Raw genomic sequence first — 19,608 nt, 5'->3', positions numbered from 1 at the left:
CTGCAATACTTTTGACAAATCGACTGCACTTCCTCTCCGCTAGCTCTCTGCCCCCTTCTTTTTTTCCGAGCAGGGAAAGGGGCTTACGAGAGAGAGGCTCCCTCTGGACAAAGTTTTCCAAAGTTTTCCGAGTGTGATGGTAGCGGGGAGAGCAAACCCACCAGCTTGACTCACGGCTTCATCTCACCACCCCTTGAGCAGCCCCTAAGCCCGCTATAAAGGAACAAACAAACAAACAAACAAACAAAGTTACACCCCAGTCGCCTCGTGTCTCCTCTCTTCTTTTAGGCAATTTTTTTTCCTCCCTCTCTCCGCTCCCCTCGCAGCCTCCATTCCCCTTCCCTCGGCCCCTTCCTCCTCATTCTCTGTTTCGGCTGGAGGTGCCAGGACCCCCGGCCGCAGCCTCCCCTCCCCCGCCGCTCCGGTCCCCTCCCGTCTGGCCCTCCCCTCCCCCGCCGCGGCCGGCACAGCCAATCCCCCGAGCGGCCGCCAACATGCTCTTTGAGGGCTTGGAGCTGGTGTCGGCGCTGGCCACCCTCGCCGCGTGCCTGGTGTCCGTGACGCTGCTGCTGGCCGTGTCGCAGCAGCTGTGGCAGCTGCGCTGGGCCGCCACTCGCGACAAGAGCTGCAAGCTGCCCATCCCCAAGGGATCCATGGGCTTCCCGCTCATCGGAGAGACCGGCCACTGGCTGCTGCAGGTAAGGGCGCGCTCGCTCCGCTGCTCTCCGGGGTCCGCTAGCTGCGAGCGTTGGGCTGATGGAGCGGCGGGCCGGCCAGGGGGCGCCGGGAGCCTGAAGGCACTGGTCCCCGCCCCGCCCCTTCCCTCCTCTCTGCCGCAGCAGCCCAGGCTTCCCCAGCCCGCCGGCAGCGCGGTTCCGGGACCACTGGCGCTCGCTGAGCAGGTTCAGGGGGCTGGTAAGAGGGGTTCCTGGACCTGAGGGGGCTCCCAGATGGACTTGCCTGGGTCGCGGCTGGCCTGGCATGGGGTCCTGGAGCGCCCTGGGGGCGCCCAGCGCGGCGCGATCCCGAGGGAGCTTCAGGTCCTGAGCCGCTTTCGCCGCCCCTCGGTGCTCGAAGCCCCAGTCGCCCTCGGCTTTCTGGGGTTGGCTGTGTCGCTGGGAGCCGAAAATTGAGTCGGAAGAGGAGGGGGCTGGTGGCAACTTGAACTGCCGATTTAAAACTGTGTTCCGGCGGCGCCGTCGGCAGCGCCAGGTACAGTTGCCCTGGTACGCGGTCCGCGCTGGTGTGTCTGTTTTGTGGTGGAAGAGGAAGAAGGTAACCCAAAGAAAAATGAGAAGCCTGAGAAGCCAGGGCTCTAGGCTTTCGGGGAAAAGGGTCTGTTTACTTATTGGGTGGGGACAGTTTGGCAGGAGAGGGAAACTTGGGAGAGGTGAGTGTGGGATCCATAGAGAGAGTGCGTGTGTGCTTGTTGGATGCCGCACAACCCCACTCTGCTGGTGATAATGGGGGTGGGGCGCGTCAGGGATCAGACCCAGGTAGGTAATGGGGAGATTAACCTAGAGTTAACCTCATCAAGTGGTAGACAATCGCTTTTGCAATGTGATACACACCAGTTTTCTTCTTGGGGTATGGGAGCGCCTCTGCAGTAACTGCGGGAGGTGTATTTGTGCATACTCGCGTTTGTTCTGTTAGCGGAAGCAGGGATGTCCTGAAACTGACAATCCCCGCACCAGAGAGGTGAAGCGAAAGGTGAGCGCTGGGACCTGTGGGTTTAGAGGTGCGAAAGCTTGGCTTTAAATTAACAGACGCGTGCAATCCGCGCTCTCGCGCGCGCGCGCACACGCGCACTCACCCTGCCCCGGGCGGAGTGACAGCGGAGCGGGGGCGGGGAGGGGGCTCGAAGTTCCTCTGCCCTGTGGTCTTTCCACGTCCCGGATTTGGCCCATCTCTTTTTGTGGTTGTTAGTGCAATGAGGTGGGGGTCCCTTCAACCAATGGAAGTATCCCCCCCCACCGCCGCAAAGAAATCCCCAGAGCCTTTCCCTCGCCACCACACTTAAAGGGTCAACTGCAGCGGTGCTCTAGGCTCTGGGCCGCGAATTTAGGAAATAAAATAACTTGGGCAACGGCTCCCGCCTTTTAGAGACTGTCTGCTGAATCCACGGTCTGTCACCAGCCACCCCCACTTCGTTTCCTTACCTCTCTCTGCCCCGCTCAGGTTCCCATGACCTTTTCTCCGAATCCCACAAGAGTCCCTGGGGGTCTGCGTCCAACCTGCACAGAAGTTAGGGAGGAGGAAACCTACGCCTCCCCATCCCTCCAACCCGGGGCCCTAGATCTGGCGTGGGGGAGGGAAATAGGGGGTACGTGTACAGAGCGCCTAAGGGGTTAATAAGAGCCCTCTGAATCCCAGCGTTATTTTTTCGGAGTCATTTATCAGATTTTACGGGGGGACCTCCAAGGGCTCTCCGTTTCCACCGAGCGCCATCTAAACAGAGCCCAGGGCTAAAAATACAACATTTTTGTATAAATTGGACTCGCGGCCCGAGCGGCCGCCCCTATGAAAGTCCTCTTTGTGAAGACCGTGGAAACGGCAGACAAATAACTCTTTATTAATGCCACAAAAAACGCACTTTAATTATAGTTAGGCAGATCAGAGGCAGGGGGTGGGGGCGAGGCGGCGGCGACCTCGGAAAATTCACAACCCAACTTTTGTGTTGAAAGAAAAGAAAAACAGAGGAAAAGAAGGAGAGGAAAGACGGAGAGTGAGACGGAGCGAGGGAGACGGGTATAGCAGACGGAGGGAGGGAACCCCTCGCCTCACCACCCGCTCTGTCGCACCCCACCTCCGCCTAGATTTTTCTTAAAGGGGTAGACGCCGTGTAGAAGGGCTGCACGGTGGGGGGAACTCTCCCCGTCCTCCAGCCTGGAAGGGGGACAGCGTTCTCGCGGCCCAGCCCCCCTCCTGGCTGCGCCGGCGCTCCCGGCTCGTTCCCCGTCGCGCGCCGGGGCCGGAGGCGCATGTGGAAAAGTGATTAGGGCTCCGGGTTCTGCAGAGTCACTTTTCGGCTGTACTGGGGTGTGTGCACATTTAGCTGGAGAATAGTTTTCTGTGGAAGAAAGAAAAGTGAGGAGAGGGACCAACCCGGGATAGGGAGACTGAGTTGTCCCCTCGGGGTTGCAGGACCAGGTAGATCTGGAGCCCGAGTCTGTACGCCGGTGGACTGGCAGGCGGGGCGGCTAGACAGGTGGCGCCCCTCCCCTTTTCGCCCAGTGCTGCCCCGGCAGGAGAAGGGTTAACGTGGGGTGGGGTAACTAGTGCCGACGTCAAAGGTGAGCGGGACGCCCCTGCTCCCGCCCCTCTGAGGTCTCCACGGTTTCCGGTACCCGCGCCGGGCCGGCTCCGCCAGCCGTTTCGAGAGCCCGGCAGGGCCCCGGCCCCGCCATCCTCGGCTCGCGCCGCCACAGCCGGGGATCTGGTTACCTGCGCGGGTCGCCCTGCCCGGTCCCGCCCTGCCCCGCGCTCGGGTTCCAAACTCCAGGGCGGCAACCAAAGTCGGTCTCCGTTATTTCCAGGTCAAAATGCATTAGGAAAATCGCGGCTCTCGGCCCGTGACCCCGCCCTGCAGAGTCCTCCGAGGGCCGCCGGGTCCCTGCGCGGGCCACACCGGACAGCGGAGGAAACTCCAACCCCCATCTGTAGTTGCTGCCTTCGGGCACCGACCGCTTACCGCTATAAATAATCTTTGGCCTGCGGCCACCCCGCGGGGTCTCGCCAGCCCGTGGCCCGGAGCCTGGAAATATTTATTCCGAGAGGCTCCCGAGCGCGGGGGACGGGGGTGGGGGGGGGGTGGGTTGGAGGCGGAGACTCCCGCTTCGGGTCCAGCTGTCCGGGATACCTCTTTCCTCTCGAAAGTCATTACTAAAAAACAGCCTCCTGGGGGTGCCCCTGGGCCTCCGCCTCCTTGCATTATTTATTATCCTCTAGGCCCTACTTCCCAGTTCTTGTGCACGCTATGAAAAATAAAACCTGCGTGCTTGTCTATGTGAGTGTGTGTTTGGTGGGGAGAGGGGGCAGGTGACTGTGCCCTGCGTTGGGGTCCGCCACCCCTCCCTCGCGGGCCTTCTGCAGAAGTGCACCCTGAGAGAGACCCCGGTGTGGCTCCCGCAGGGTTCTGGCTTCCAGTCGTCGCGGAGGGAGAAGTATGGCAACGTGTTCAAGACGCACTTGTTGGGGCGGCCGCTGATACGCGTGACCGGCGCGGAGAACGTGCGCAAGATCCTCATGGGCGAGCACCACCTCGTGAGCACCGAGTGGCCTCGCAGCACGCGCATGTTGCTGGGCCCCAACACGGTGTCCAATTCCATTGGCGACATCCACCGCAACAAGCGCAAGGTAAGAACTCTGTCCTCTTTCTTCCGTGCACTCCCTCCCCTCACCTCGGGGCAAGGAGTTCCTGGAGCCTGGGGAATGTTCCCCTACCGAATCTGTGCCCCCCTTTGCACACCATGCTTGAAGACACCGCAGTTCCCCGCCGACAAGGCCTCGAGTCCGGATCCAGGGCCTGCTCCGGCCTCCCTCCTCTTGGTCCCTTATCATGCTGGCCGACTGCCGTGGGCACCACCAACGGTGGCTTGGAAGAGCTTGAGCATGCGGGATCTGGGGTGTCCAAAGCCTGTCCTTGCCTTGCTCCACAGAGCTGGAAAAGGAAGGAGGCGGGACAGTTGGCCGGCGTTCGCCTTTTCGCCACGTTTCCCAGGGAATTCCGAGGACTGGAGAGCGATCATTCTAAAATCAAAGCTGCCCTTCCCACCACAGGCTGCCTGAAGGGAGGCGCGGGCAGGCGGCTGCTCGTGGAGGTTGGGGACAGCTCGTGGGCTGCGGTGGCTGGGCCTGGTCAGAGAAAGGTGCGGCGAGCCTTGGGCCGCGGAGCGCACGGGCCTGGGCCATGGGGGCAGGGCGGGCGGGGGGAGAGCAGGCGAGGCACGAGCGGGGATCAAAGCGCACCCACCCCCCCGAAAGAGGAAGGGAAAGTGGGTGTTTATCCCTTGGATTTCCCGAGCGACTGGAGGAGGCGCGGAGGAGGCGCGCACGGGGCAGGCCTCCGCCCCTCCCGGCTGCGCTCGGCTACCAGCGCGGGCAGCACGTGCTGTTTGAACTGCAGTAACCCGAAAGCCGAGCCGGCGGGCGGGCCCGAAGCCGCCAGGAGGGGGGCCGCGCGACCTCCCCGACCCCATTTTTTTCCATTGGGTCAGAGGACTCACCCAGGTTTGAAAGCTAAGGAAAGGGAGAGGCAGCTTCCCGTCCGGGAGCGGTGGCAGACCCGGGAGGTGGGGAGGCGGACTCCCTCCGTCAGGGGCCGCATATGCTGTGGTCTTGGCGAAGATGGGGAGCGCTCTACTTGCAGACGCATCCTGTAGCACTTGACGTTCTCTGAACAGCCTGTGAAGGGTGATTCTTAACTGCAGACAAAAGAAGGAGCGGTCAAACCGAGGAGACTGGGCTGCATCCCTGCCCCCACCCCGTTCCCTTATACAGCATGTATTTCAGGAACTGGAAACGGGCTCCCAAAGTCCTTTCTTCCATCTGCCCCACTCCTAGCTGGAAGCAGTTGCCACAGCCTGGGGGCGGCGGGAGAGGGGTTCTGGGGAGTGGCTGGAGGCTTCGGAATGAAGCCTCGGCTTTTCAAAGGTGTTGGGCAGTTATTTTTCTCTCAGCCTTTGCGACTCCACCACAGGCCCATTCCAAAGAGCGAGGAGAGCGGAGACTCAGCTCCAAAGGAGATGGCTGCTTCCTGAGCTCTGCTTTACAGAGGCTTTGGTCAGAGGGGTATTATTGTGCCCTTTTCACGGAAGGGGCCACTGAAGCGTAGAGCGGTAGAACGAGACTTGAACCAGGTCAGGAGACAAAGAAAATTTCGGGGAGAGCCTGCACCACCGGACTGCAGCGTCCACGGGAATAGTCTCTGGGCCCGGGAGAAGAGTCCTCCTCTGTCCCGCCTGCCTGGGGCTGCTGGAAGCTGGGGTGGACAGTGAGGAAGGAGATGTGGCCAGGACCAGAGTGTGGGGTGCAGAGGGCTTTGGGGTGAGGGCGTTGTCTTGGGGTTCCACCCACCCTGGGCCTGACTTGGCCTCGGGCCTCTAGGTGTTGGCTGGGAAGGGCTTGCCTGGAAAGCCCCAAGGTTTTTTGGCCTACATTGTCCATTTAGAGGGGAGGGAGAAGGAAGGGAGGGCGCAGATGACCAGGAATATGGGGGAAGGGAGGAGGAGGGCTGGGACTGGGGTCAGGGCAGAAACTGAGAGCCTTGGCTGAGGTGTGATGGTTCCCTATTCAGAACAGCCAGTCCTTTAGCTCCCTGGGGGTGAGTGGGGAGTCACCAGAAGCTGGTTCATCCTGCCAGGGGCCTGAGAGCCAAATGCAGGGCCCCCTCTTTGTGTGTAGCAGTTTTATGCTTGCCATGTGAGGCATGTTGGCAGGGAGGGTCGAATGAGAAATGGGTAGTCAGCCAGATGAAAGGATTCTTCCCCCCAAATCTCCCTAACTGATGATTTAAGTTTACTAAACTCCACGGAAGTCCTGGGGCTGGGTAGGTAGAATCTAGCTGGAAGCCAGGAGGACACTCAGGGCCACTGTTTCTAAATATACATGTTGGTCCTGGAGAGAACTGCTCATCTGCTGAACCCAAGGCCTGGTGGACTGAGTGTGGCCAAGGTAGGGGCTGCTGTGTGCCACACACACCTCTTTATCTGGTCCATGCTGCAGTTAGGGGCCTGGCTACAGTGTGGGCTGCTGGGCCAGGACTGGCCTGGTTAGGAGGTAGGAGTGGGAAGTGGGGCCCAGGTGTGCTGGGGCCCGGCTGGTGGGGAACTGGAGCGTCACTGTTTCCATTGGGGCTGGTGGCCCACCCTGCCTCTGGGAGGTCTGACCAGATGTGTTGGAGGGGGCTTCTCACTGCCATCACTGCGCTCCAGGTGTTTGCCCTGGCTGCCCTGGTGGTCTTGGGCCAGCAGGGGTGGGGTTGCCAGGGAAAAAGTCCAGAAAGTCTTGCCCAGTGTAACAGAATCATCTCTGGAAGCCAGGCCTGTGTCCTTGCAGCCGGGGCCTCAGACTCCCTCCCTCCTCCTGGGTTACCCTTCCCCTGCCCAGGGCCTGGGGTGTATCCCTCTTCGTGTGTAGAGAGGCTGGAGTATTGCTGTAGAAGGGCAGATGGAGTCTGGTTAGGAAGGTGGGGGTGAGACAGTTGTCCAAAACATGGAGAAGGAGCTAGGGAATCGTTCTAGAAGCTTCCTATGCCCAGTCCTACCCACCAGGATTGGGCCTCTCCTCTTCTTCTTTGGAGATAGGACTGGACCTCTATGCACCAAGAGGCCAGCAGCTTCAGGACACCCCAGACAGTGGCCTGGAGATACCCTCAGGGAACTTGGAGAGTATTTCAGGGGAGGGACTTAGCCTTGGAGCCTCTGAACTGGGGAGACCTCAGGAGTGGTAGTCTTGCCCCTTCTACCCAGATCCCTGCCTACAGGGCCTTCTGGGCCTGAAGCCAAGGTGGGGGATTAGGCTTTGGAAGTAGAAGTCAAGAAACCCTGCCTGTCCATCCACCATCCCTGACTTTGGGCCCATCTTGGAAACCTTGTGCTCCTGGGTTCTGTGTTGGGATGGAGAGGCCAGGAGGTGCCTCAGCAGGAGGACGGTGCCAGGAGGACCCATGGTTATGGGGTCCCAGGGAAGGCTAGCCCACACCTGGCTCTAGGAGGCCTTTGGACCAAGGCACAACCTCTGGCCACACAGTCATGTCCACCAGGCTCAGCTCAGGGCAGAAGGTCCAACCTGTGTTGGATGGAAGGCCAGTGGCACAGCCAGGCAGCTCTGCTGCTGGGAGCTCTGCCCCAGCCCCTTGGCATAGGCACAACGCCTTTGTTCTGCCAACACAAGTCCTTCCCCCAAAAGTTACTGTAGCACCAGTGGGTGGGCACAGGGGCTGCTGAGGGGGCGGGTAGCAGCAGCGGATCTATCTGAAGGTCAGTGGGGGAGGGAGCCCACAGTCAGTTGCCAGGACGCCTGGGAGTGGGAAACTCCCTCTGCATGCCCTTGTGCCAGGCAGCAGGTGGGTGGGCGGCCTGGATGCGGGGGCCAGCCCTTCCCTCTGTCCCTGCTTTCTGTGTCCTTCTCCCAAGGCAGGGAGGGGTCCAAGGTTGTGGTACTGATGTGTTTGCTCACTCTCCCAGCCTTGGAAGATGAAGGTGGCCTTGGCGGGGAGTGGGAAGGTTTGGTGGGGTCTGCCCTGGCCCTGGCCCCCCCAGGCTGGCTGCTGTATCTGTCCTGGGTTCCCTAAGCCTAAAAGGAAGCAACTGCGGGGCCCTGAGACATGCCAGGATCACACCAAAGTGGCAGGGACAGCTGGCCTCACCCTGAGAGTGGACTTCACTGTAGAGGACAGTCCCCTTCAGGACCCTTGGATAAATTCAGAGCCCACCAGGGCTGGCAGAGGGCAGCTCTATGGAGTCTGGAGTGGTGGGAGGCAGGGAGTTCAGGGCCTCTGGTGGGTGTGGCCAGCCACACTCTGGACTGTGACCTTGGGAGGCCCCTCCCCATCCACGGCTTTCTAAGGTGGGGTTGGTGGCGGTTGGAAGCGGGAGAGGTAAGAGCGGCCGGGCAAATCTCAGATTCTGTGGCTTGGCAGGTGTCTGCCAAGTGCTGCTCGCCCCTCCCCACCTTGCCCCCCTTGTGCTGTAGGTATGTGTGGAAGAGTTAGGGCAGTGGGGAGCACGTCTCCAGGTGAGATGATCACAGCTGGAGTCAAATCAGGGGCAGGCGCTCTGCTGTAACCGCTGGAGCCTGTTGGGGGTCTGGGCCAGCCTCCCTGTAACTAGAGGGGCTGAGTGTGCCCAGCCCCACAGACCCGGATTGGACATTTCCAGTTCTGGGTGAAGCTGCCTGGCATTTCCACTGGGCCAGGGTGAAGCTGAGGCAGCCAGGCAGCTGGGAAGATGACGTCCTCTCTTACCCCCCTTGCTTAAATATAAAGTACACACCTTGGCGTCACCCCTGTGCGGACGGCTGCCTCAGCGCCTGCCTGCCCTCTGTTATTCTTTCCACTCCGCAGGCTGAGGCTCCGGTGGCTTGGCCGGGTGGCCTGCCCAGGCCCCCACCCCTCCTGGGCAGCCGCTTCCATTCCTCCCAGTCTGAGTCACTGGCCTGGGCTGTGGGTCCCCGCTCCGGCTCTACCCGCTCCTGCTGCCCATCCATTTGTCCATCTGTCCACACCTGCCAGCAGAGAAGGGGGAGGCTATCTGGCTGAGCAAGCGCGGCCCGTAGGGCTATGGGGGTTCACAAAGTGACTCCCCTCCCAGGGCACAGGGTGAGAGGCAGGAGGGGTGAGGAGGCCTGCTTGGGGAGAATGCATTTGTAGAAACAATGATAGGGAATCTGAGCCTTCACGAGCCCCTGCTGGTGCCCCTAGACCCTTGTGGGATCAGCTCCCACTCCGGAGGGAGGGAGAGAACCAAGGGGTGGACTCCTGAGCCTATTGTGTCCTTGGGGGCTTGGCAGGGGAGTTGCCCAAAGTCATCCCTCAAGGCGACTGCCCTCCTCCCTCCTGCCCAAGCCTCTGAGGCTGCAGCAGGTAAACCTGGATGGGCGCTCCTGGTCTCCTGTGACAGTACCCTTGCTGTCTCCCGGCACCAACCCTGGTGGGGAGTCCATACCTGCCACTCCCTCTGCAGGGCTTGGCCTGGGCCTGGGCTGGCTCCCAGTGACCTTTGTCCGGCATTCTTGGCTGACTATTGGGAATTCCGAGGGAAGCCCCAGAAGGAAACAAAGCAGCCGTGGCTCCTGCTATGCCTGTGGTCAGGGAAGTAGCTCCGGGCCGGGAACCCTTCGTTTCTTCACAGGGAGCCGCTCCCCGGCACCTTCCCAGTATGCCCGAGCCCTGACCCCAGCAGGCGGTGGCCTCAGACCCAGCGCGCCCTGACGCAGCCCTGACCGCCCTCTGCCCCAGCCTGCGCCTCTGCCTCCACCCGTCCTTTGTGGCGGGTGGTGGTTTCAGAGCTGCCCTGGCTTCGGGAAGTGCCTGCGTTGTTATACCTGGGCACAGACCCAGGGATGAGGCCCTGGAGGCTTCCTAGGGCCTGGGAGGCCCCTATGCCTGTGGAGCAGCTGGGCCAGAGGCAGGGGCATGGACCTGGTGACCTCTGAGCCCAGCCCCTCGGGGCCAGTGTGCCCTCCACCCACCTTTGCTGGGCTTCTCATTTGGGGGATTTCTCCACCTCACGGTGAGCTCTGAGGAGCGTCATGGACAGCCTGGCGGAAAGGCCCTCAGAACGGCCAGTCAGGCCTCTCGTGAACCCAGCGGAGAAACAGCTCCAGGAGGGGCAGTGGCCTGCTGGCTGTCACTCAGCCAGTCAGACACTGGCCGAGACAGTGTCCTGGTCCTGCCTTCACTTTCCTTTTAGAAGCCCCAACCCCAGGGGCCTGCAGGTGCCGGGTGGCAGTGGTTTTTCTGGCTGATTCTAGCTCCTGGCCTTGCCCATAGACCCCTTCCCCGCAGGGGTCAGGTGTGGACCCCTGCCCTTGGAGTCCTTCGGTCAGTCCCTGGGCCCTTCTCTCTTCCTAGACTATCCCTGCCTGCCCTCCAGGGCCCCCAAGGCCTGGGAAGGAGCAGTTCAACCGGCCATCGCTAGAGGGCGCAGGAAACGGAGCCCACGGAGCAAGGCAGGGCTTGTCTGTGGGTGAGGTGTGGGCCCTCCGTGCTCCCCCTTTTTAAACCCTTGGATGGCCCCTCCTGGGCCACTGTAGCCCAAATGGGGTGTGTGCGTGGGGGCTGGAAGGCGCTCCCCAGGGGATTCGAGCATTGACAAGTTCTGGGCGCTTTGAAGGGATAGCATCTACTTAGGGGCAGGTGGGGGCTGCTGTTCAGGTGCTCAGTGGATTGACGGGAGGCCACCTGGCTCCACCTCACTGTCTACAGATGAGGAAACTGAGGCTTGGGGGAGCGGGTAGCCACTTGGCCATGATCACACTGTAAGTTGCTGGATGATGCACAGCTACAACTCAGCCCCTTTCCTGTCACCCCACCACATCTTAGAGCCTGCCGGTTTCTACTTCGACTGGGCCTGGTGGACGTGGCCTCCGGGGCACGGGGTGAGAGGCAGGAGGACCAGGTCTCCCATGTGCTGGGGGCCCTGGCCACCTCCCACCTTGCACCCTCCATGACAGAACACCTAGTCCGTCCTGGGCTGGCTGGCCGGCTCTGGGCCAAGTATGACCTCTTGGGCCCTCCCTGTCCCACCTCTGGCCTCCCTGTCCTGCCATGGAGGCCTGGTAGCCGCAGAGTGATTTTCCTGTCCCCATCTTGTTTCCTGATGCACTTTTCCCTCCTGTGTGCTGCTGTCTGCCCACCCTGTGGCTCTCTGCTGTCTGTAAGGGGCCCTTCACTGGCCAGTGCTGGGCTTTAGGAGAAGTGCCCCTTCTCATTCCCCTAAGACCCTTCATTTGCCCAAGGGCTGAACCTGGAATCCTAAGGACATGAGGGTTGGGGGTTGAAGCAAACAAGCATTGCCTTTATCCATTACTCTCTGAAGGGAGGCAGCAGTTAGAGTCCCCTGGAAATTCCCTCGGACCCCCAACACTGGGCAAGGTGTGAATGACCCATCTGGACTTGGGCTGATCTAGGCGACCTCCTATCATCCTTCTACCTCTCTGCTGTTCCTCTGTAGCAGGAGCGGCCCCAAACAGTGCAGGCCTCTCTGCCCCTCGCCGGCCTCCTGCCCTCCCTCCCTCCCTCCACCGGGAATTTCGGAATGAAAGTGCTATTGTGAACGCCTGGCTGGGCCACTGAAGGGCCAGCACTGTTATTTCTGCAAACCAGCCCTCCCATTAGCCATGCAGGGCCCAGGCCAGGAAAATGTTACCTTTCCTCCCCGAGCTGACTGCAGGGGAAATTCTCACATTTACAGTTTGTGCGGTGGTTGTGTTTGGGGGGCAGTTGGGGAGGGCGGCGCGTGTGTGTGGTTTGCATGGGGTGGGGTGGGGGGCTCCCTCTTCCGCACTGTCCCTCCCCTCCCAGCCTTTGCTTGGTGCTGGTAGCGGGGGTGCTCCCCCTTCTCATCTGAACTCTGGTGGGATGGAGGTTGCTGCTTATGAGCGAGACCCACAGGCTATCAGTAAATAAACTAACGTGCTCCCGTCTCCTCCACACATGAAAACATGTGCGGGGGAGTCCTGGGTGAGGAGGGCAGCAAGGGGGGCTGCGCAGGCAGCCGGGAGGACGGAAGACGGGGAGGTGGGAACAGGACTCACTGCCTCCTTACAGTGGCCCTGGAAGATGCAGGGAAGTCACAGGGCTTCTGGTTGTCCTTATGATCTTTGGGGGTGGAAAGCCATTGTCCCCATTCCCCCGCTGCTTTTGGACCTGGCCACACTGAAGACCTTTTTCATGGCACAGCTGTTAATAAACTTACTAGAATCTGCACCCAGTAGGTGTTTTCCAGCAAGTGATGACAATTTTGGTTCCCAGGAAGTCCTGCTTGAGGTCTAGTCTCAGGCTCTCTTGCTGTCCCCCATGGAGTAGCTATACCCCGATGGCCTTCCCCTACTTTCCTGTACAGTCCAACGACTGTGCTCCACTTCTCCCGGGCACTTCCATCCTGTGTCCCGGGATTCCGAAATGGGCTTCTGCAATGGAAGGGTGGTTCCCCGCTCAGCTGCCACTTGTGCCCCACGCAAGCCACATCCCTCGAAGACTTGCTGACAGCTGGCCTGCCCAGCTCCCAAAGCTTTGTGATTGTGTGGAAGCTGAAGTTCTCTTTGGCCACATTCATCCTTCAGGCAGAGTGAGGGGCTGACCAGGGGCGGGCCGTGCCAGTCAGCTCACCCACCTGCCTCTCTGCCTTCCAGGTCTTCTCCAAGATCTTCAGCCACGAGGCCCTGGAGAGTTACCTGCCCAAGATCCAGCTGGTGATCCAGGACACACTGCGTGCCTGGAGCAGCCACCCCGAGGCCATCAACGTGTACCAGGAGGCGCAGAAGCTGACCTTCCGCATGGCCATCCGGGTGCTGCTGGGCTTCAGCATCCCCGAGGAGGACCTTGGGCACCTATTTGAGGTCTACCAGCAGTTTGTGGAGAATGTCTTCTCCCTGCCTGTTGACCTGCCCTTCAGTGGCTATCGGCGGGTGAGCACCCAGGGCCTGGGAGGAGATTAGCAGGAGCATCCATGAGCCCCCTCTCTGGGGATGGGTGGCTGACCTGACCCCTGAGTGGGCACCTAGGCACAGGGCACATGGACAAAGGGGAGAGGTGTCAGCGTGGGGTAGGAGGAGGCTGGAGTCATCCCTGGTGGTCCCAAGGCTCGGATGGGAGCCTGCCCTTCTATATGAGTGACAGCCCTTCCCCCTGCAGGGCATCCAGGCTCGGCAGATCCTGCAGAAGGGGCTGGAGAAGGCCATCCGGGAGAAGCTGCAGTGCACACAGGGCAAGGACTACTCGGACGCCCTGGACCTCCTCATTGAGAGCAGCAAGGAGCACGGGAAGGAGATGACCATGCAGGAGCTGAAGGTGGGGTGGGCATGCGCCCCTCGCTGGCAGCACCAGCACCCAGGCTCCATTCTGAGCTTTCCTTGGGTGGAAATGTGCCTTGCCCTTTCTAGCCCCTGTAGTCTGGCCCGACACATGCTTTCTGAGCAGTGGCTGGAGACCTCGAAACCGGAAGTGAAGTCTGTGTCCCCGCCCCTGCTCTGCAGGATGCCATGGGTGCCCTCCCTTCTCTCCCCATGGCCTACAGGGAGCTCAGGCCTGGGAATGATCTCGGTTCATTTCCTAGTCCCAATATCCTTGGGAGGCCATCTAGGGAAATGCAGGCCCACAAGGGGAAACCGCTTGCTTATCGTCAGCCTCAGCCCTTGAGGAACAGCAGCGGAGATTTGGATGCGAGGTCTCCTCCCCCACCCCCAGCCTTTTCAGGTTGCTGGCACTTTGCATGCCCTCCCAGCCCCCTGGCCCCTGGTGATCCCGGCTGTGCTCCGCGCGGGGCCTGCTTGCCCTGCTTTGGACAGATGTTTCACCGGAGGAGGGCTCACTTGCCCATCCCCACCTGGGCTCTGCAGGCCCACTCCCCTGCCGGGTCCCCACGGACACTCACTGCAGCCTCCCCTGCCCACTATCTTTGCTTCCCCTGCCCACTATCATTGCCTCCCCATATTCTAGCTCCAGCTTCTTTCCTGGGGAGCTAGGAAGAGCCAGAGTGGCTTTTCCACTATAACAAGCTTTGTGATTTATGGGTGTCGCCATGGCCAGTAATGGACCCAGGTCCCTTCATTCCCCTCTCTGGGCCCAGAGTTCACATTTGTAAAATGCAGGGCTTGCTATGAGATGGCCTGCTGGGGCCTTTCTATGGGGAACCCATGGCCCTGGTGTCCTGCTCCCCAGAGAGCCCTGGCAGGGTCTTTAGGTCCTCAGGAGGTCACCTCCCCTCAGCCTCATCCCAGGTCTCCAGGGGAGTGGCCCCACGCTGTGGCCCCAGGCTGCCTCTCAGACCCCATTGGCTCCCCTGACTACCCACCAAATGTCCTCCTCCTGCGATGGAGGAAGGGGCTGGCGCTGCTAGTGGGAAGGCCTGGGTTTAGACCACATCCCCCACACACGCACACGCACATCCGCTGAACAGGGCCTTGCTCCTTGGGATTTGTTCTTTTTCTCCTGTGAGCCCATTGCATATCAGGCCTGTGGGGCTGGCCCAGGAACCCAGCAGTGAGTGAGAAGTGGCCCCGCTCCAAAGGACTGGAGGCTTCTGCCCTGGGTTACAGCAGTTGTGTCTTCTGCCCAGCCAGGGACTGGCTGTGACCCCCGTGTCCATCGTGACACTAATGCTCTGGCAACATGAGACTCAGAGGAAGCAGAATTCACTGCAGGAACCAGGCAGGGCCCAGCACAGATGACCTGGGCACACGGGCCGCTGGCCGAATGGGGTAGCCCCTGCCTGGCTGAACCCATACCTCCAACAACGCCTCTCCTCTGTGCCCTGCAGGATGGGACCCTGGAGCTGATCTTCGCGGCCTATGCCACCACGGCCAGCGCCAGCACCTCACTCATCATGCAGCTGCTGAAGCACCCCACCGTGCTGGAGAAGCTGCGGGAGGAGCTGCGGGCTCATGGCATCCTGCACAGCGGTGGCTGCCCCTGCGAGGGCACACTGCGCCTGGACACGCTCAGCGGGCTGCGCTACCTGGACTGCGTCATCAAGGAAGTCATGCGCCTGTTCACACCCATTTCCGGTGGCTACCGCACTGTGCTGCAGACCTTCGAGCTGGATGTGAGAGAGGCTGGGCCTGTGGAGCCGGGGGTGATTGGGGAGCGGGGGCACCGGGATGGGGCAAGGCGGGAGACCAGCCTCCATTTCAGGGACATCAGGCCTGATGGGAAACAGTGCTTACTTTCAGTCTCATGAGAGAAGTGCGCCCCAAATGCATCAGATGAAGCCAAGTTGGGTGTTATATGTGAAGTCGCATGTGCACATCTACAGATAAGGGCTTGGACTAACATGCTGAGTGGGGCTGGCTGGCCAGGCCTGGGGGGCCACAGTGGGGTGTCTCTAGGAAGAGACAGGTCTTGAACATCTGGGGCTGAGCAGGCAGGGGGCAGTCCTAGGCCCTTCCTGGGTTATTCCGGCTCTCACCACCCGCTCCTCGGCCCCCATCTTGCTCCAGGGTTTCCAGATCCCCAAAGGCTGGAGTGTCATGTACAGCATCCGGGACACCCACGACACAGCGCCTGTGTTCAAAGACGTGAATGTGTTCGACCCCGATCGCTTCAGCCAGGCGCGGAGCGAGGACAAGGACGGCCGCTTCCATTACCTCCCATTCGGTGGCGGTGTCCGGACCTGCCTGGGCAAGCACCTGGCTAAGCTGTTCCTGAAGGTGCTGGCGGTGGAGCTGGCCAGCACCAGCCGCTTTGAGCTGGCCACGCGGACCTTCCCCCGCATCACCTTGGTCCCCGTCCTGCACCCCGTGGACGGCCTCAGCGTCAAGTTCTTTGGCCTGGACTCCAACCAGAACAAGATCCTGCCAGAGACAGAGGCCATGCTGAGCGCCACAGTCTAACCCAAGGCCCACCTGCCTCAGCCCAGCCCAGGCAGCGGGGTGGCGGTGGTGGGAGGTAGAAACCTGTGTGTGGGAGGGGGCCGGAACGGGGAGGGCAAGCGGCCCCCATACTTGCCCTTCTCTGCTCCCCCTCCCTGGCAAACCCTACCCAAAGCCAGTGGCCCCATCCTTCCTAGGGCGGTGCTCCACTTCTGGCTCCCGCTTCCCTCCAGCCACTCCCCATTTCCCACCAGCTCAGCCCCTGGGAAGGGCGTGGCGGGGGCTCTGCATGCCCGTGACAGTGTTTGGTGTCAGCGCGTGCTACAGTGTTCTTGTGATGTTCTGAAATGCTCCCTTCCCTCCGTTCCTTTTGGACCCTTTTAGCTGGAGCCGGGGGACGGGAAGAGCGGTGCCCCCTTTGGTGCACTCTTCAGCGCCTCCCTCTCCTGCGCCCCCACTGCATCTGCCCAGGAACAGCATCCTGGGTAGCAGAACAGGAGTCAACCTTGGCGGGGTGGGGGCTGCCTCCAACCTGGAGGCTGCCCTTCCCTGTGCCCCTGTTCCCACCCTCCCTCGCCGGTTTGGACATTTGAAATTACCTATTGCTGCTACTTGTTCTGTCCTCCGACTTTGGGGCAAAGGAGCCCCAGGCCCTGTCTCCCCAGCATCCTCCCTGGTGGCCGTGGGCAGGTGCACTGACACCCCCACCTTCCCATCCCCTGCTGAACCGGGCCCTGTTACACACACGGGCCTGAGGTCCACGGCTCGTGTGCTACTTGCCCCCATATTTATTCACTGATAGAGAATCTTGGGGATGCTGGGGTCTGGAGTGAACATCTCCTCCGCTTCACGCCCTAGCCGGTGTTCCAGCTGTCTTGGCGAGACTTCTGTGAGTGAAGAGGAAGGGGTCTCTGGTCAAACCCAGCCCCCAGGCCTAGGGTTGAAAGCCTTCCCTGGCTCCAGGCATTATTTGGGTTTAATCCTGGAGGCTCACTCCTGGGTTGAAGTCCAGTGCCTCTGCCTTGTCCCTGGTGGAGATGGGACATGGCCCATTGCCTCCTCCCTCTCCTGTCAAAAACCCTGATCAGGTAGATTTGGAGGCGGCCGCCATTTCCTGCTTGGCCCCTGTTCACCCCAGTGCCCCTGACTCCAGTGCATCAGTATGGGGAAGGATACGGGTTCTTCTGACGGGGAGCCAGGGCCTCCGTCTTCCCTTCCTTAACCCTCCCCCTTTGCCCTCCACCCTGCAAAAGGTGTCCTTGAAGTCCCTTCCACCTCTATGCCACTGTCTGCTTAGCCCAGCTCAGGGGTAGGGAAGAGGCGAAAGCGTGGGGGAGGTGAGCGCAGCGGCAGTTCTGCCTCGGAGCTGACTCCAGGGCCCTGTGTGGTCTCCGGACAGCTGCGGGAAGGCTGCTGCAGCTAGAGCTGATGAGGCGGCTATGTGCAGTTTGTCAGGGGATTGGGTTGAAAACTGGCCAGTCGGGATGACTGGGTGAAAGAGGAGTAGCTCCTGCCACTGGCATTTTGAGTGTTGGCAATTTGGGATGCCTCCTGGGGATGGTCTGGGGGCCTTTGGTGAGTCTCTAAGCAATTGTGTTTGTTTTCAGATTTTTCCTTGCCTTTGTGTTTCTCTATTGGTTTTTGATGTTGTAAAAGCAATGAATCCTCTTTACAAGAAAATCGAAAACATAGAAGAATGAAGGACATGCCAGCCCCCGATTGCTGCTGTGAGCACCTCAGCGGCTCCCTCCAACCAGATACCGTAGGCAGCCCTACAGACTGACCCTGACCCCACTCACCGCCACCCTGACGATAGACTATAGGAACGGGCCCATACCACACAGACTGCTCTCCAGTCCCCGAGTCTCAGATGTTTCATTATTTCCTACTTTTCCACTACTAAAAAACAGTGTGGAACAGACATTATTGGCAAAATTGATCATCCCCAATCCTGAAAAACAGGCTGGAATGGGTAAAGACTTGTCAAAGCTTGCAACATAGCTACATGGTGCACCCGAACCTGTACCCACCCATCCCCCAACACAAAACGAGTGTCCGGAAAGTTCATTTGCCTTTAAACTGATCCAGCTGGCCCTAAACCAATTGTTTTTGACTGAGTATCTAGGAGAGCAGTAAGTGGAACTTCAGACAACAAGCCCACTGGGTCTGGTCCAGGTGACGGGCAGGAGGCATGGGGCTGGGAGGTCTCAGGGGCCTTGCCTGGGGGTGGCCAGCCTGGTAGGGGGCAGAGAAGGAAAAGCTGAGGGGGCTTCCTGTGAGGGAGGAAAGAAGGATCATTTGCCCTGCTGGGTATCAAAGGCAATGAGAAGAGAGCCGAAGAAAGCTCTGGCTGGCTGACAGGCCCCCTGTGTTGTAATTGGTCCCTCCTTTCAGCTCTCTGGTGAGATTCCCGTGTCTGTGTGTGTGCGCGTGTGTTTCATAGAGCTAGCATTAGATGGGTGATGTTTCTTACTTATCATCCCTAACTATTGTAACTTGACCTTAACAAGACAACCCCCCCCGCCGACAAAACTCTTCCTGCCACGGGCTTGCAGATTGAAGCACTTTCGATGTTGGGCGCTGGCGTTTGTGTTCTGGGCACCACCGTGACCCTGCCCAGATGGCTATAATATTATTTTATACACAAACATGTTTTTCATAAATGTTATAATTTTGTGTCTGTCTTTATAAACTATTATAAGTACTATTTTTGTTATAATTCAAAATAGATATTTAGTATAAAGTTTTTGCTGTTAAATATTTGTTATTTAGTAAAATATGAATTTTGCTCTATTGTAAACATGGTTCAAAATATTAATATGTTTTTATCACAGTCGTTTTAATATTGAAGAAGCACTTGTGTGTTTTGTTTTGATATGAAACTGGTACCGTGTGAGTGTTTTTGCTGTCGTGGTTTTAATCTGTATATAATATTCCATGTTGCATATTAAAAAAATGAATGTTGTGCATTTTGTGATTTTGGAAATACTCAATGTGGCTCTTTTATAGGCTTCTATAATAAACCGTGGGGACTTGCCCTTGTCTCCGTTGCCTCTCTGCTCTCTGCCTTCTCAGCCTTACTGAAAGGGTCCTCCCTGGCCACCTGTGTTCACACCAGCAACACCCCATCCACCTTGTCAGTTAGGAAGTTCTTCCCTAAAAGTGTCCTGTGAGGCCAGTTCACCATTCCTTGCGTGCAGGCACAGAGATCTGTGACAGAGTCCTGGGAGGAGGAGGTTCCTTGGGGAAGGAGAAAGAGAATTGGTCAGCCTATATGGGGAGGGGCAGCTGGGAGGACACTCCGAGTGTGGCCATGGCTGGCTGTGCCAGGTGTTTCGGGGCCGGACAGGGGGACTGAGAGCTCTGAGTTTGTCTTGTTAACTTGAGCGAGGACACTGATGTTCACAGTCACGTGACAAATGAGGGCGCAGAATTCAGTTCTTCTGATGTCTGGCCTCGCGTCCCATGCCAGCACTTCTCAAAGCCTGTTTCATGGGTGTTGTGGGATCACATGGATTCCATGATCAAATGAGTTTGGGAAATGGGCTAAACACAGTCATCCTGGTTCCCCTCCTG

General features: G+C 59.4%; 1 protein-coding gene across 5 annotated transcripts; it reads left to right on the top strand.

Moving 5' to 3' along the window:
• Positions 1-471: 471 nt before the first annotated feature.
• LOC101001697 (cytochrome P450 26B1) lies at positions 472-19,076 on the top strand. Of its 5 annotated transcripts, none has more exons than XM_003908800.5 (6): positions 472-698; positions 4,132-4,356; positions 12,856-13,131; positions 13,358-13,513; positions 14,982-15,266; positions 15,661-19,076. In XM_003908800.5, the coding sequence occupies exons 1-6, from the start codon at positions 495-497 to the stop codon at positions 16,051-16,053; spliced, it is 1,539 nt and encodes a 512-aa protein (XP_003908849.1). In that variant the 5' UTR covers positions 472-494; the 3' UTR covers positions 16,054-19,076. The 5 variants fall into 5 exon arrangements, with proteins under 5 accessions (XP_003908849.1, XP_009182669.1, XP_009182668.1 ...); XM_009184405.4 differs by lacking the exon at positions 472-698 and adding an exon at positions 847-1,212; XM_009184404.4 differs by lacking the exon at positions 472-698 and adding an exon at positions 847-1,275.
• The last annotated feature ends 532 nt before the right edge of the window (positions 19,077-19,608 follow it).

The sequence above is a fragment of the Papio anubis genome, chromosome 14 (assembly GCF_008728515.1).
Source record: "Papio anubis isolate 15944 chromosome 14, Panubis1.0, whole genome shotgun sequence".
In the NCBI taxonomy this organism is placed as follows: domain Eukaryota; kingdom Metazoa; phylum Chordata; class Mammalia; order Primates; family Cercopithecidae; genus Papio; species Papio anubis.
The sequence above is the reverse complement of the archived record's forward strand: the minus strand, read 5'-3'. Positions and strand labels throughout refer to the sequence as shown.